Consider the following 14,805-nt stretch of genomic DNA (forward strand, 5'->3'; position numbering starts at 1 on the left):
CTCTTCTGAATCCAGCTTGCACCTCTGGAAGTTCTCTGTCAATATACTGTTGCAACCATTTTTGAATTATCTTCAGTAAGATCTTACTTGCGTGTGACATTAATGATATTGTTCTATAATTTCCACATTCTGTGGAATTACCCATTTGGAATGGGTACAAATATGGATCTCTTCCAGTCAGTTGGCCAGGTAGCTGTCTTCCAAATCTCTTCACATAACCGAGTGAGTGCTACCAGTGGGGCATCTGTTTGCTGAAATATCTCAATAGGTATTTCATCAATTCCTGGAGTATGTTCTTCACCAATTCCTTCACTGCAGCTTTGACTTCCTCCTTCAGTACCATTGGTTCTTGATCATATGCCACCTCCCGGTAGATGAAGATCTACCAGTTCTTTTTGGTACAGTGACTCTGAGTATTCCTTCCATCTTCTTTTGATGTTTCCTGCATCATTCAATATTTTGCCCATAAAGTCTTTCAGTATTGCAACTTGAGGCTTAAATAGTTTCCTCAGTTCTTTCAGCTTGAGAAATGCCGAGCATGTTCTTACCTTTTGGTTTTCTAACTCCAAGTCTTTGCACATTTCATTATAGTAATTGGCTTTGTTTGCTCGAGCTGCTCTTTCAAATCTTCTGTTCAGCTCTTTTATCTTATCAATTCTTCCATTTGCTTCAGCTACTCTCCACTCAAGGGTAAGTTTCAGAGCCTCTTCTGTCCTCCATTTTGGTCTTCTTTTCTCATCTTTTTAGTGACCTCTTGCTTTCTTCATGGATGATGTTCTTGATGTCATCCCACAATTCTTCTGGTTTGCGGTCACTGGTGTTCAGTGTATCAAATCTATTCTTTAGATGGTCTTTAAATTCAGGAGGGATATACTCAAGATCATATGTTGGCTCTTGTGGATTTGTTTTAATTGTCTTTAACTTCAAATTGAACTCGCATATGACCAATTGATGGTCTGTTGCACCATCAGCTCCGGGCCTGGTTTTGGCTGAAGATATTGAGCTTTTCCATCACCTCTTGCCACAGATGTAGTCAATCTGATTCCTGTGTGTTCCACCTGGCAAAGTCCATGTATTCAGTCGCTGTTTGTGTTGTTGAAAAAAGGTATTTATAATGAGTAAGTCATTGGTCTTGCAAAATTATATCATGCAATTTCCAGCATTATTTCTGTCACCATGGCCAAATTTTCCAACTACTAGTGATTCTTCCTTGTCTCCAACTTTTGCATTCCAGTCACCCATGATAATTAACATATCCTGATTGCATGTTCGGTCAATTTCAGACTGCAGAAGTTGATAAAAATCTTCAATTTCCTCATCTTTGGTTTTGGTGGTTGGTGCATAAATTTGAATCATAGTCGTATTAATGGGTCTTCCTTGTAGGAGTATGGATATTATCCTATCACTGACAGCATTGTACTTCAGGACAGATCTTGAAACATTCTTTGTGATGATGAATGCCACACCATTCCTCTTCAAATTGTCATTCCCAGCATAGTAGATCATATGGTTATCTGATTCAAAATGGCCAAAACCAATCCATTTCAGCTCACTAATGACTAGAAACTCTGGTAGTATAGTGCCTAAGGCACTTGACAGCTAACCAGAAGGCTGGCGGTTCAAACCCACCAGCCACTCCTTTGAAGGAAGGTTGGGCAATCTACTTCCGTAGTGATACCGCCTCGGAAACCCAAGGAGGTGTCCCAATGAGTCACGTCCAACTCGACGGCACATAACACCACCACCACCTAGGATATCAATCTTTATGCATTCCTTTTCATTTCTGACAATTTCCAATTTTCCTAGATTCATACTTCATACAATCCATGTTCCGATTATTAATAGATGTTTGTAGCTTTCTGAGTCATGCCACATCAGCAAATGGAACTCTCAAAAACTTTACCTTATCCATATCAGTAAGGTTCTACTCTGATGATGTCGCTCTTTCCCAGTTGTATTATGAGACCCTTCTACCCTAAGGGGCTCATCATCCTGCTCTGTATTGGACAAGATTTCTGCGCTACTCATAAAGTTGCACAGTAATGTATCAGACAGTCTTTCTCTATTTCTTCTATTCATAAGGTTTTCCCTGGCTAATTCTTTGAGAAGTGGATGGCCTCTTCCTTCTTTCTACTCTGTCTCAGTCTGCAAGCCGCATTGAAACCTGTGTGCCATGTGCACCCTACTGGGTTTGATACACCAGTGGCACAGCCTCAAGCCTCACGGCAATATGCCACCACAGTAGGACAAACCGACAGACAAGTTTGTCTCCCTTAGCTATTTGAAAACTCTCCAACCTCCCCTTACCTGGATCCCTGCCACTGCCTCCTCACTCTGTCCCAGTCCCCCTGGCCTTTTTCTCTCCTTTCCCCAATTTTCCCACCTTGGCGCTTATGGGATGTGGCCTGGGTTCCCTCCCTTTACCTGGATCCCTGCCTCTGACTCCTCACTCTGTCTGGTCCCCCTGGCCTTTTTCTGTCCTTTCCTGTTTTTAGGATAACATCCCTTTAATTCACAGCCACAATCAAAATCAGATACTCTAACAACAATGAAACACTTCTGATTAAAAACAGTTATAAAAAAAATGCTAAAACTGGAAATATATTCAAATTGAAATGTGTAACAAAGATGTTTTGAAATCATATTTTTAAACAGACATACTTGTCCCAACCAAGCATTCCTAGCTCTTGAATAAGGTGTGAGTAGAACTGGGGAGGAGGAGGTGATGCATGTAGCTCTTGTTTATTCTTTAAAGCAACTTCCTGTTAAAGAAAAAAAAAAAATCAGCTGTGGAGTGCTTGACAATGTATTTTTAACACCTGATTACAGAATACAGTTTCACAATGTTCTTTATACTTAACTAAAGTCCCAACTATTTTTATAAAAAATGTAAATGGCTCAATACCCTTTTCCTGAAAAAGTTAAAGGACTGCACTGAAAGTCATGCAAAATATCACTTATCACCCTATGAAAAGAACTGAAGATTTTAATATTTTCGTATTCTCCTAGACTACTATGCTTACTGGTAATGAAAAAAGTTAATTAAAAAAAAACAAAAACAAAAAACCTTCATTCTCAAGGCCTTTCTTCCTTTCTACCCCTGTGGGTATGATGTTTTGATATAAAAAAACATATGCGCAAAGCCTGAACTCAAAGTACATTGCCTAGACTAATATATTTATATGCCATTATGAACCACATTCTTCCAAATCAAAATTAATCATTATAATAATAAACATTTCTCTCTGATAATTTCTCTCATTCCCTTAAACTCTCTATTACTCCTCCCTTGTTGTTGCCACTAGGTGTCTTCGAGTATATTTCAACTCATAGCAACCCCATGTGACAATGTGGAACTGCTTCACAGAGTTTTCTATGCTGTAATCTTTATGGAAACAGACTGCCAGGTCTTTTTCCTGCAGAGCCAGTGGGTGGGTCTGAACCATGATCCTTTAAATTAGTAGTTGAGTGCTTAACTGTTGTACCACGAGAGCTCATTACTACTCTTTTAATTAGGTCTAAGTATTCTGCCATTCATCTGGCTAGATTCCAGTCCCTTTTCCTGCTAGGGTAACCTATGACCTCATTAAGATGGTTTATGTTCCTCCAACCAAAACCAAAATTTACATATTTTTAAAAGCAATACAAACATCACTAGAATTACTGAGGTGGAAAACTAGCAATTACTTTGAAATTGCTAACTAGACAAATGTCTTATTTAGAAAATAAAAATAAATGTATCCAAAAATTACTTAGATGCTCATATGGTCTGGAATATCAAAAGGTGGTATAAAAAGTAAAGGAATAAACTCAAAAGAGAAAGCAACCCAAGAAATAACAAAACCAGATGGGAGCAACTCTAAAAATTACAAATGTTTCTGGAAAATATAGCTCTAATGAAAGGTTTAACTCTTTTTCATTCCTTTAAGTATGAGGTTAATTTATTAGGAGTCCTTAGAGTTTTTTGTTTGTTTGTTTTGTGTTTTTCACTAAGGATAAGATACTATTAAATTGAGGTAACACTAGAAAAAAGAGATTTTACAAAACAGCATTTAAAAATCAAGGCTATTAACTACTAATCTAGTTCTAAATTGCTCTAGGATAAAATGAATTGTGAAAGCAGGTTTGTAAAACCCAGAACACCTACATATGGATTTAAAAGACTGTAAGCTTATAGAAGGCAAGTAATAGACTGCATTTTTTAAAACCTATAGAAAATATCTGTTTTATTTATAAATAGGCTGATGGTCTATAAAAATAAATTTTGTACTATTAAGTTTAGTAGTTACTTATAAAATATTTATGGTCAATATGGTTCCTGTATATGCACATGCAAAAGTGACACACTATTTCATTTGATATTACTATTTTTATTCAGAAATTTCAATCACTGCTAAGCCACAAATACTGAAGATTTAAAGAGACCTAGATCTTTTTTTTTTTTTCATCCAAGTTAATGACATGTGTGAACTCTGCCTTCTACCTTAAGTTAGACAAGTTACTACTAGTCTAGAATTATCACAGGAACTAGGGCAAAGGCAGAGAAGCAACACATTCTTCGTGGAGTACAAAACAAGGTAACGGTGCATAGTAGAAGCAGCACAGGCTCTACATAGGGGTTTTAAATCCTCACTTTAACATACACTGGTCTTCAGGCCTTAGGCCTGAAAAAAAATTGAAATAAAATAAACTACCCTCACAATGTTCTTTTGAAATATAGATAACTGTTCATTTATTGAATATTTACTGAACTTGTGTATATTCAGTAAGCTCTCTGGGTGATTTGTGAAATATCCTGAATAAATTCAGTAACTACTGATTCCATTTGGACATCCTTCCCAATAACTTCATTTACAATATTATAATAAGCCTATTGCTAATAACATTCAACAAATAAAGTAATACTTCTGACATTTTTAAGTACAGTATATTAATTTAGCATACACAATCACCAACTCTGCTCATATTTTCATTAGTAAAGCTAAATTACAGAATCTCAATTTTACTCTGAAAAAATAACAAATGCACTAAATAGAATATTGTGTATCACAAGTCAATCTCAATATTTTATTTTAAAACAATTTCTCTTTCAAATTAAATGACAAACAGCTGTGACATACAACCAAAGTTAGTTACAGTGATAAGAGTTTAATATACTTTACTCTGGTTTTCATAAATCCTCATATAAGAATAACTTATTAATTACAATACAAAGATGAAATTTCCAAAGTTTTTTCCAGTGTCACAGGTAAGTGAACAAAAGTATGCTTTATATCTTCACCTCAACTTTCTTAAGGTTATTATATTATGATTCTTTGATGAAATCTGTAATTAATTTTGATCATTATTATTGTTGTTGTTGTTGTTATGTGCCGTCGAGTCGGACCCGACTCATAGCGACCCCTCCTTCGGTTGCCGAGGCAGTATCACTACGGAAGTAGACCGCCCCATCTTCCTTCTGAGGAGTGGCTGGTGGGTTTGAACCACCAGCCTTCCGGTTAGCAGTCAAGTGCCTTAGGCACTATGCTACCAGAGCTCCCTTGATCATTATTAGTGTTGCATAAATCCATGCTTCAAAAATTAAACATTAGACATCACTTTTAAACTGTTTATTTTGGATTGCAAACATTTTATCAAAGCCCTAGCTCAGAGGGATAAAATAAAGAACTCAGAACAAAACCTAACAATTAATCCTCAATATATGGTAGTTACTGCTAAGAACAAACAGGTCTCAAAAACCATAAAGAAATATCAAACTGTTTTCAGTTGTCAGTACCAATACTGGTACTGCTATTTTTATATAAATAAATATATACGTAGATAAAGCAGATAAATCATTATATTAACATCCTTAGAAACCAAGACTTTCAGAATAAATGATATACAAGCATAAAAATCAAAATAAAAACCCTACAATGTTGACTTTGAATCAGAAATATCAATATAAACTCACAATTAACTATTTTTTTCCTAAAAAGTATTTTTCCCAAATTTTACCCACTGAAAAGATCTGAAAGCAATAGCAACCAGCATTCTAATTCCCAAACTGTGGCATCCAAACACCACTTCTCACAATGAAACCATGACCATGTGGAGAAATGCCTGACTAAGGATCTGGGACAGGGTGAACAGGTAAGATTAGGTCAACAGGTGCCAGAAAGCAAAGAAGCTTATGTTGTGTTAAAAGAAATCAGAAGCTAACATGAAGGGGCTTATGACCAAAAATGGTGCAACATAAGTATAAAAAAATAATGACTACAATGGACTAAAATTAGTATATAAACCCCATGAGTTCATAATTATACTAACAAATATACATCATTAGTCTCCTTTGGCAGTTATTACGTACCAACTTATTATTCTAAACAATGATTTTTTTTAAAAAAAAGAGGGAAAGAAATAAGCATTTATTCCATCTGTCCAGTAAGAATGTACCTTAAGCTAACAAAACAACTGATGGGAAAGTTCTCTATATAGAAGAGTCTCAGCAAATGAATGCAGAAGAGATGATGGAATTATTTAGATCACCATATGGTAACTCCTAATGAAATGCTGGATGTAGGTAATGATCATCACTGGATGCTAAAACCATTAGGTGATAGATTAATGGGGTTTAGATGGATCTAAAGGAACTCTGGTAGTGTAGAGGATAAGGTATTTAACTGTCACCCAGAACATCACTGGTTCAAACCCATCAGCTGCTCTATAGAAGGAAGACTGAGCGATCTACTTCTGTAAAGAAGTACGGCCTTGGAAACCCAATGGGGGTTGCTGTGAGTCAGAAACCATTCAATGGCAGTGAGTTTGTTTTGTTTTTTTTTTAAGATGGATCTAAATCCACTGGTCAATTTTGACATTACTGAAACCAGACATACCAGACATCAGTCTCCTGATGTAATACAACAGGAAGAAGACAGCAACAAATATTCTTAACAGAACACACGAATCAAATGAATAATCATCTGTAGATGATTACAATGAATAATATAGGTAGAAGAACATTTTAAAAGATACCACAATGATGCAATAAAACAAATCCAGAAGGTGTGAATACTATAGAATACATAATCTGTTTATTCAGCAAAAGATGGCATGGAGAAAAAAAGGGTGGTGGAAGAGGAGATGCTGTTATACTCTAAGACTTAAAATGTGTATCGACTAAATATAAAGTGTAGACCTTGTCTGGATATTGATTCAAAGCATCTATAAGGAAATAGTGTTAATTTTGTTGGAGTGATGACATTATATTTAAAAACAGAGAAAAAAGCACATAGGTGTTAGAGATATATACTGACATATTTATGGAGGAAGGGTACAATGTCCAGGATTTCCTTTAATCCTTTCCCCTAAAACAGTAGGGAAGAAAATATGATTGGTAAAATGTTGATGTTAAGTAAGGGGCCAATGAGTATTCACTGTACTCTTTCCTCTTCTTTTTTTTGTTTACGTGGAAAATATGCATAATAAAAAGGCTTCTTTTTTAAAAGGACAAAATGTCTATAGGATAAACTAAATAATTAAGTACTTTATACATAATTGATTATGTATAATCATAATTGATTATGAATAATCAAATACCATATGTCATGAAACTTAATAAATTTTTCTGAAATCTGAAGCTATATACAAAATTATTTATATAATGTATCTTTAAGTGTGACTACTTAATCTCTCTTTAGATGTTAAATACTTTGACAGGCCAGGAATACACTTAATTTCTTCACCACCTGCCCAACATTAGTGCCAAATGTACCCAAGGTGATACAATCAAAATGGTTCTACCAACCACTCTGTTTCTCATGCAGTTCAAGTCAAGAACCATCCACATTTATGCACACAGTAAAACAAAACATTAAATGACTAAGAGTTGAGAAGATTTAGTTTTAAAAGGAATCACAGAAACAATTGATACTTAAAGAATATAACAGTATCAGAAAACTAATTCTTACCAAAACCATCTTCAATTCCATCATAAAGCTCATTAGATCAGTAGAGTGTTGCATTCTCTAGATCAAAACAACATTTCCAATTAATTTCATTTGTTCAAAGAATATTTCATCTACCAAATTGAAATAAGATATATTTGACTTACCAATTTCATTGTGAGAGCCTTCAATTTATTTTAGTGAGAGATACTGAATTGTATAAAAATACCAGTTACAACCCCCCATACCCACCAGCCACTTCTCGGAAGGAAGGTTGGGCAATCCTACTTCCATAGTGATACCGCCTCAGAAACCCAAGGAGGGGTTGCTATGAGTCAGGGCCGACTCGACGGCAAATAACAACAACAACAACAACAACATACTCTTCTATTCATCAACACTGTTTACTGCCAAGTTTAGCAAATCTAGCCAATCATATCATTATTGAAAAAGGAAAGAAGGGAGAGAGAATAAAAGAAGAAAGGAAGGGAATAAGAGTGGGAAGAGGATAAAATTTAAAAATCACAATGAACAATACTAAAAGCAGAGTACATAAATGGAAGAATATGCCATGCTCATAAACAGGAAGACAAAACACTAGGAAATTTCAATAGTACTCAAGCAATCTATAGATTCAATGCAATCCCAATCTAAATTCTAACAATATTCTTTAAAGACATGAAATTCCATCATGTCTTTAAAGACATGTAAAAACAACTGCCTATTTTATTTATTTTAAAGGAAAGAGCTCGGATAACTAAAGCACTATTGAAGAAGACAAAGCAGGAGGTCTCACATGCCCCAATCTTAAAACCTACTATATAGCCACAGTAGTCAAAACAGCCTGGTATTATATAATACACACATAGACCATTGTAACAGAACTGAGAATCCAGAAACAGATCCACACACCTAAGGAAAGCTGATCTTTGACAAGAGGCTGAAACTCATTCAATGAAGAAGAGACTGTCTCTTTAATAAATGGTGCTGGTAAAACTGGACACCCATTTACAGAAAAATGAAACAAGATCCTATCTCACACCATACACAAAAATGAACACAGGTGGATGAAAGATCTCTATCTTAAACCCAAAACTACAAGTTCATCAAACATAAAAATACAGAAGCAAACGCAGGGCCCTAATTTATGGCATAAATAAACTATCAAGTATAATCCAAAATGCACAAACAGTAGAAAAGAAACTAGATGACTGGACCTTCTAAAAATTAAATTCTTATGTGTATCAAAGGACTTCTCCAAAAGAGTGAAAAGAGAACCTATAGAATGAGAAAAAATATTTGGCAATGACATATCCAGCAAAGGACTTATTGCTAAAATTTATAGAGAACCTCAACACCTCAACATCAGAAAGACAAACAACCCAACCAAAAATGGGCAAAGGACATGAATAGACACTTCATCAAAGAAGATATTCAGGCAGCCAACAAACACACAAAGAAATGTTCACAACCATTAGCCCTAGAGAGGATACAAATCAAAAGAAACAATAAGATACCATCTCACCCCAGCAACAACAGCAAAGTTCAACAGGACAGAAAATAACAAATGCTGGTGAGGGTGTGGGGAGATTGGGATTCTCATACACCACTGGTGGAACTATAAAACGTTACAACCACTGTGGAAAACAGTATGGCACTTCCTTAAAAAACTGGAAATAGAAATACTATTTGATCCAGCAATTCTACTATTAGGAAAATATCCTAAAGAAGTGAGATCCAGAACATGAATAGATACATGTACACCCATGTTCACTGCACTACTATTTACAATAGCAAAGAGATGGAAACAACCTAAGAGCCCCATCAAGAGATGAATGGATAACCCAACTATGGTACATACACACAATGGAATACTACGCAACATTAAAGAATAACGAAGAATATGAACACCTCATAATGTGGATGAACTTGGAGGACATATGCTGAAAGAAATGAGTCAATCATATAAGGACAAATATTATAAGAGTCAATTATTATAAAAAGAAAGGAAAAGTTTACACAGGGAAGGAAATTTCCTTTGTTGGTTACTAGACATGGAAGGAGGAGCTCTGGTAGTGTAGTGCCTTAGGCATTTGACTGCTAACCAGAAGGCGGGCGGTTCAAACCAACCAGCCACTCCTCGGAAGGAAGATGGGGCAATCTACTTGTGTAGTGATACTGCCTTGGAAACCCAAGGAAGGGTCGCTATGAGTCGGGTCTGACTCGACGGCACCTAACAACAACAAGAAGACATGGAAGGGGGGAGGAAGGGAGAGAAAATAGGGTAATAAAGAGACAAGTTTGATATGGGTGAAGGGAGAAGCAATATAACAAAAGTGTGTGACTAGCACCATATCACTAAGGAAAAGGAAGACATAGAGAGGTGCATAACAGGTACAGTAAAGACAAATACTACTGCATACACAACACTGCATTATCAGTAACAGCAAACACTAATCTATAGGTAGACATACAGTTAGGCAGGCAAGAAGATCAGGTATGGAAAGGTGAATGGGAATATACCCATGACCATGGGAGCTCTGGTGGCGTAGTACCTAAGGCATTTGTCACTGCTAACCAGAAGACTGGTGGTTCAAACCCACGAGCCACTCCTCGGAAGAAAGACTGGGCAATCTACTTCTGTAGAGATACAGCCTAGGAAATCCAACGAGGAGTAGCCATGAGTCAAGATCAATTTGACAGCAGTTGAGCTTGTTTTTGTTGGGTTTTTTTATTTTTTTAAATACATTAGTTTGCCAGATGATATTCCTAAATATGTATTTGTATGTGCTATAAAAACGTCCACATGCAATTTAAACATAACAGGAGGCAAAGTTAGGATAACTTCTTAGTCACAACTAAGCACCTTGAGGGGGTGAGTTACTGGGCCTGTAGGCTGGTGACCATGGTCATGGGGGATATCAAGCTCAACTGGCACAGTGGGGTGTATAAACATACTGTTATACACCTAACTTCAATGAGTAGCGACTGGGGACTTAAAAGCCTATGAGCGACCATCTAAGAGGCAACTATCGTTCTCTCCTCATCTGGAGCAAAGAAGACTAAAGAAAATCAAAGATGCATGGAAACAGTCCAAAGGACTAACAGACCATAACAACCTCAGCCTATATGACCCTGAGACCAGAAAAACTAGATGATTGGAGCCTGGCTACCAATGTCAACCACTCAGAAAGGGATCAAAATTGGAGATTCTGATTAGAGTGGGACAAAAATGTGGAACAAAACTCAAAATCATAATAAAGAACAGACTGGTGGAACCCCTGAAACTATGGCCCCAAGTCATCTTTCAGGCCTGGAACTGGAGTCACTGCAGTGGCTCAACTCTCAGCCAAACAACAGACAGGCCTCCGAGCTGAACAACCACACCACAGAGATGCGTTCCTTAGAACAGTCAACCACGGGAGATTAAAAGGGCAGGATATGTACAGGGAGAAAGGTTGGGAAGCAGGAACGCATAGGCAAGAAGGACACAGGAAAGAGTAAGCACAGGGAAGAAATGAGAGGAGAGATTACACTGCAGGGAGTGTAACTAATGTCACAAAACAAAATGTGTAAGAACTGCTGATTGTAAAACGAATGTGCCTGTAAAATCTGACCTAAATCACAAAAAAAAAAAGTTAAAAAAAAAATCCGAAAAATGCATACAACTAAAAAATGTAGGGAGAACATTTAACAAATACTAATCAACAATTTTATTTTGATTCTTTCCTGGCCTTACAAAAATCTGTAATTATTTCTGTCCTTCTATTGTTGTTGTTGTATACTGTCAATTTCTACACAGAGCAACCTCTTCTGACGGAGTGGAACTGGCTCTACAGTTTTCTAGGCTGTAATATACAGGAACAGATCACCAGGACCTTCCCCCATGAAGCCACTGGGTGGGTTCCAATTTGCCAACCTTTCAGTTAGCAGCCAACACTTATTGTTGTGCCACCAGGGCACCTTCCTTTCATCATTAACCCATTTTAATTCAAAAGTCAGAACTGTTACAAGAAGATGTCAAAAAGTCAGTTACTTCTAAGGCAGAATGAATATTAAAGAGTTAGGTTCCATTTCTTTTCAAGTCTTCATTGTTGAAATAAAATAACCATAGAATAAAAGAACGCAATGAAAATCCTTAAGTTTTACATTGCTTTCTTTCTTTGATAGAACTCTAAATCATTTCTTGGCCTGAAATCAAAATACTATCATTTCTTACCTTTTTGTTACACACTGTACCATTACCACATGGTTCTGAACAAAGTCAACACGTGAATCTGTTTGTTTACTTTTAGATGAGCAAAATAAGATTCTAAAATATTTCAGCAATGCATGAAGATATATGATTCACATCTTAACACAATTTTGAATACATAACAGAACAAATGTTTGACCCTCCCTTCCTCTGTATGTTTTTCTCCTTAGTTTACTACAGACAAGTAATAAACTATCTCAAGGGTAAGCAAACTATAGCACACAGGACTAATCTAACCCAATTCCTGGTTTTGCAAATGAAGTTCTATTTGAACAAAGCCATGCCCATTGGTGTATGCATTATCTATGGCTGCTTTTGCACTACAAGGACAGAGCTGAGTAGTTGCAACAGACTCCCAAAGCAGGAAATATTTAATGTTCCAGTACAGAAAAAGTGTGCTGAACCATGGACCATTTTACTAAAGTTGAAAATGATACCAGGAAAGACTACTAATATTCACCTGGACTTTCTAATGCAACATAGATTAGAAGACTTACTATTGTTAAGATGTCAATATTACCCAAAACAATCTAAAGATACAACACACTCCTGATCAAAATTCCATCAGCTTTCCTTGAAGAAATGGAAAAACCAATCGTCAACTTTATACGAAATAGCATGAAGTCCCAAATAGCTAGCACAGAGCTGAAAGACAAGAACAAAGTAGGAAGACACATACTTCCTGAGTTCAGAAGATACTCTACAGCTACAGAAATCAAAATAACATGGTATTTCTACAACAGACACATACACCAATGCAAAAGAATTGAGAGTCCAGAAATAAATCCACACATCTATGGTAAACTATTTTTGACAAGGATGCTAACTCTATTTGATGAGGGGAAAAGACACTTTTCAATAAACAGTGCTGGGAAAACTGAATTTCCACATGCAAAAAATAAAACAGGATCTATGCCTCACATAATCAGAATGTGGAATGCACGAAGTACAAATCTAGGAAAATTGGAAGTTCTCAAAAATGAAATAGAACACATAAAGATCAATATCTTATTCATTAGTGAGCTGAAATGGACTGGTTTTGGTCATTTTGAATCAGACAGTCATATAATCTACTATGCTGGGAATGACAAGTTGAAAAGAGGAATGGCACAGCACTCATCATGACAAAGAATGTATCAAGATCTATCCTGAAGTACAATGCTGTCAGTGCAAGATAGGTTAGGTTCCATTTCCTTTAAAATCTTTATAGTTGAAATAAAATAACCACAGAATAAAACAAAGCAATGAAAATGCTTAAGTTTTACATTGCTTCCTTTCTTTGACAGAACTCTAAATCATGGAGGATAGTATCTATATGCTTACAAGGAAGACCAGTTAATACTAATATTATTGAAATTTACACACCAACCACTAAAGCCAAAGATGAAGAAACTGAAGATATTTGTCAATTTCTGGAATTGAATAAACATGCAATCAAGGCATATTGATTATTATTGGTGACTGGAATACAAAAGTTGGAAATAAAGAAGAATCACCAATAGTTGGAAATATGGCCTTGGTGATAGAAATGATGCCAGGAATCACATTACAAAATTCTGTAAGACCAACAACTTATTCACCGCAAATACCTTTTTTCAACAACATAAACAGGAGCTATAGAGGTAGATCTTGCCAAAAGGAATACATAGGAATCAGATCTACATATGTGGAAAATGCAATGAAGAAGCTCAATATCTTCAGCCAAAACAAGGCCAGGAGGTGACTATGGAACAGACCATCAATTGCTGATATGCAAGTTCAAGTTGAAGTTGAAGACAATTCAAACAAGTCCATGAGAGCCACAATATGACCTTGATTATATCCCATCTGAATTTAGAGACCATTGAAAGAACAGATTTGATGCACTGAACACCAAAAACCAGACAAGTTCTGGGTTGACATCAAGAATATCATATAAGAAGGGAAAGGGTCACTAAAAAAACAGGAAAGGAAGAAAAGACCAAATGGATGTCAGAAGAGACTCTGAAACTTGCCCTTGAACACAGAGTAGCTAAAGCAAATGGAAGAAATGACAAGATAAAAGAGCTAAACACTTCAAAGATTGCAAACAGCAGCTCAAAAAGACAAAATCAATTATTACAATGAAATGTGCAAAGACCTGGAGTTAGAAAACCAAAAGGGAAGAACATACTCAGCATTTCTCAAGCTGAAAGAACTGAAGAAAAATTCAAGCCTCAACTTGCAGTATTGAAGGATTCTATGGGCAAAATATTGAATGATGTAGGAAGCATCCAAATAATACAGAAGGAATACACAGAGTCAGTGTACAAAAAAGAATTGATTGATATTCAGCTATTTCAGGAAGTGACATATGATCAAGCACCAATGGTACTGATGGAAGAAGTCAAAGCTGCACTGAATAAAGTGGCAAAAAACAAGGCTCCAGGAATTAACAGAATACCTATTGAGATGTTTCAACAAATGGATGCTGCTCTGGAGGAACTTACTGTCTATGCCAAGAAATTTGGAAGACAGCTACCTGGCCAACTGACTGGAAGAGATCCATATTTGTACCCATTCCAAAGAAAGGTGATCCAACAAAATGTGGAAATTATTGAACAATATCATTAATATCACATGCAAGTAAAATCTTGCTGAAGATAA

General features: G+C 36.1%; 1 protein-coding gene across 1 annotated transcript in view; it reads right to left on the bottom strand.

The window, feature by feature from the left end:
* FANCL (FA complementation group L) overlaps positions 1-14,805 on the bottom strand; it is a 138,122-nt gene that overhangs the window by 86,154 nt on the left and 37,163 nt on the right. Inside the window, exons 5-6 of the mRNA XM_007938015.2 lie at positions 7,950-8,006; positions 2,662-2,762 (exon numbers count right to left, since the gene is read on the bottom strand). Of these exons, the coding sequence (XP_007936206.2) occupies positions 2,662-2,762; positions 7,950-8,006 (158 nt within the window). The remainder of the gene's footprint in view (positions 1-2,661; positions 2,763-7,949; positions 8,007-14,805) is intronic.

This window comes from Orycteropus afer, unplaced genomic scaffold, assembly GCF_000298275.1.
Source record: "Orycteropus afer afer isolate SDZICR_OR568_19922 unplaced genomic scaffold, OryAfe1.0 scaffold00046, whole genome shotgun sequence".
Classification (NCBI taxonomy): Eukaryota; Metazoa; Chordata; class Mammalia; order Tubulidentata; family Orycteropodidae; genus Orycteropus; species Orycteropus afer.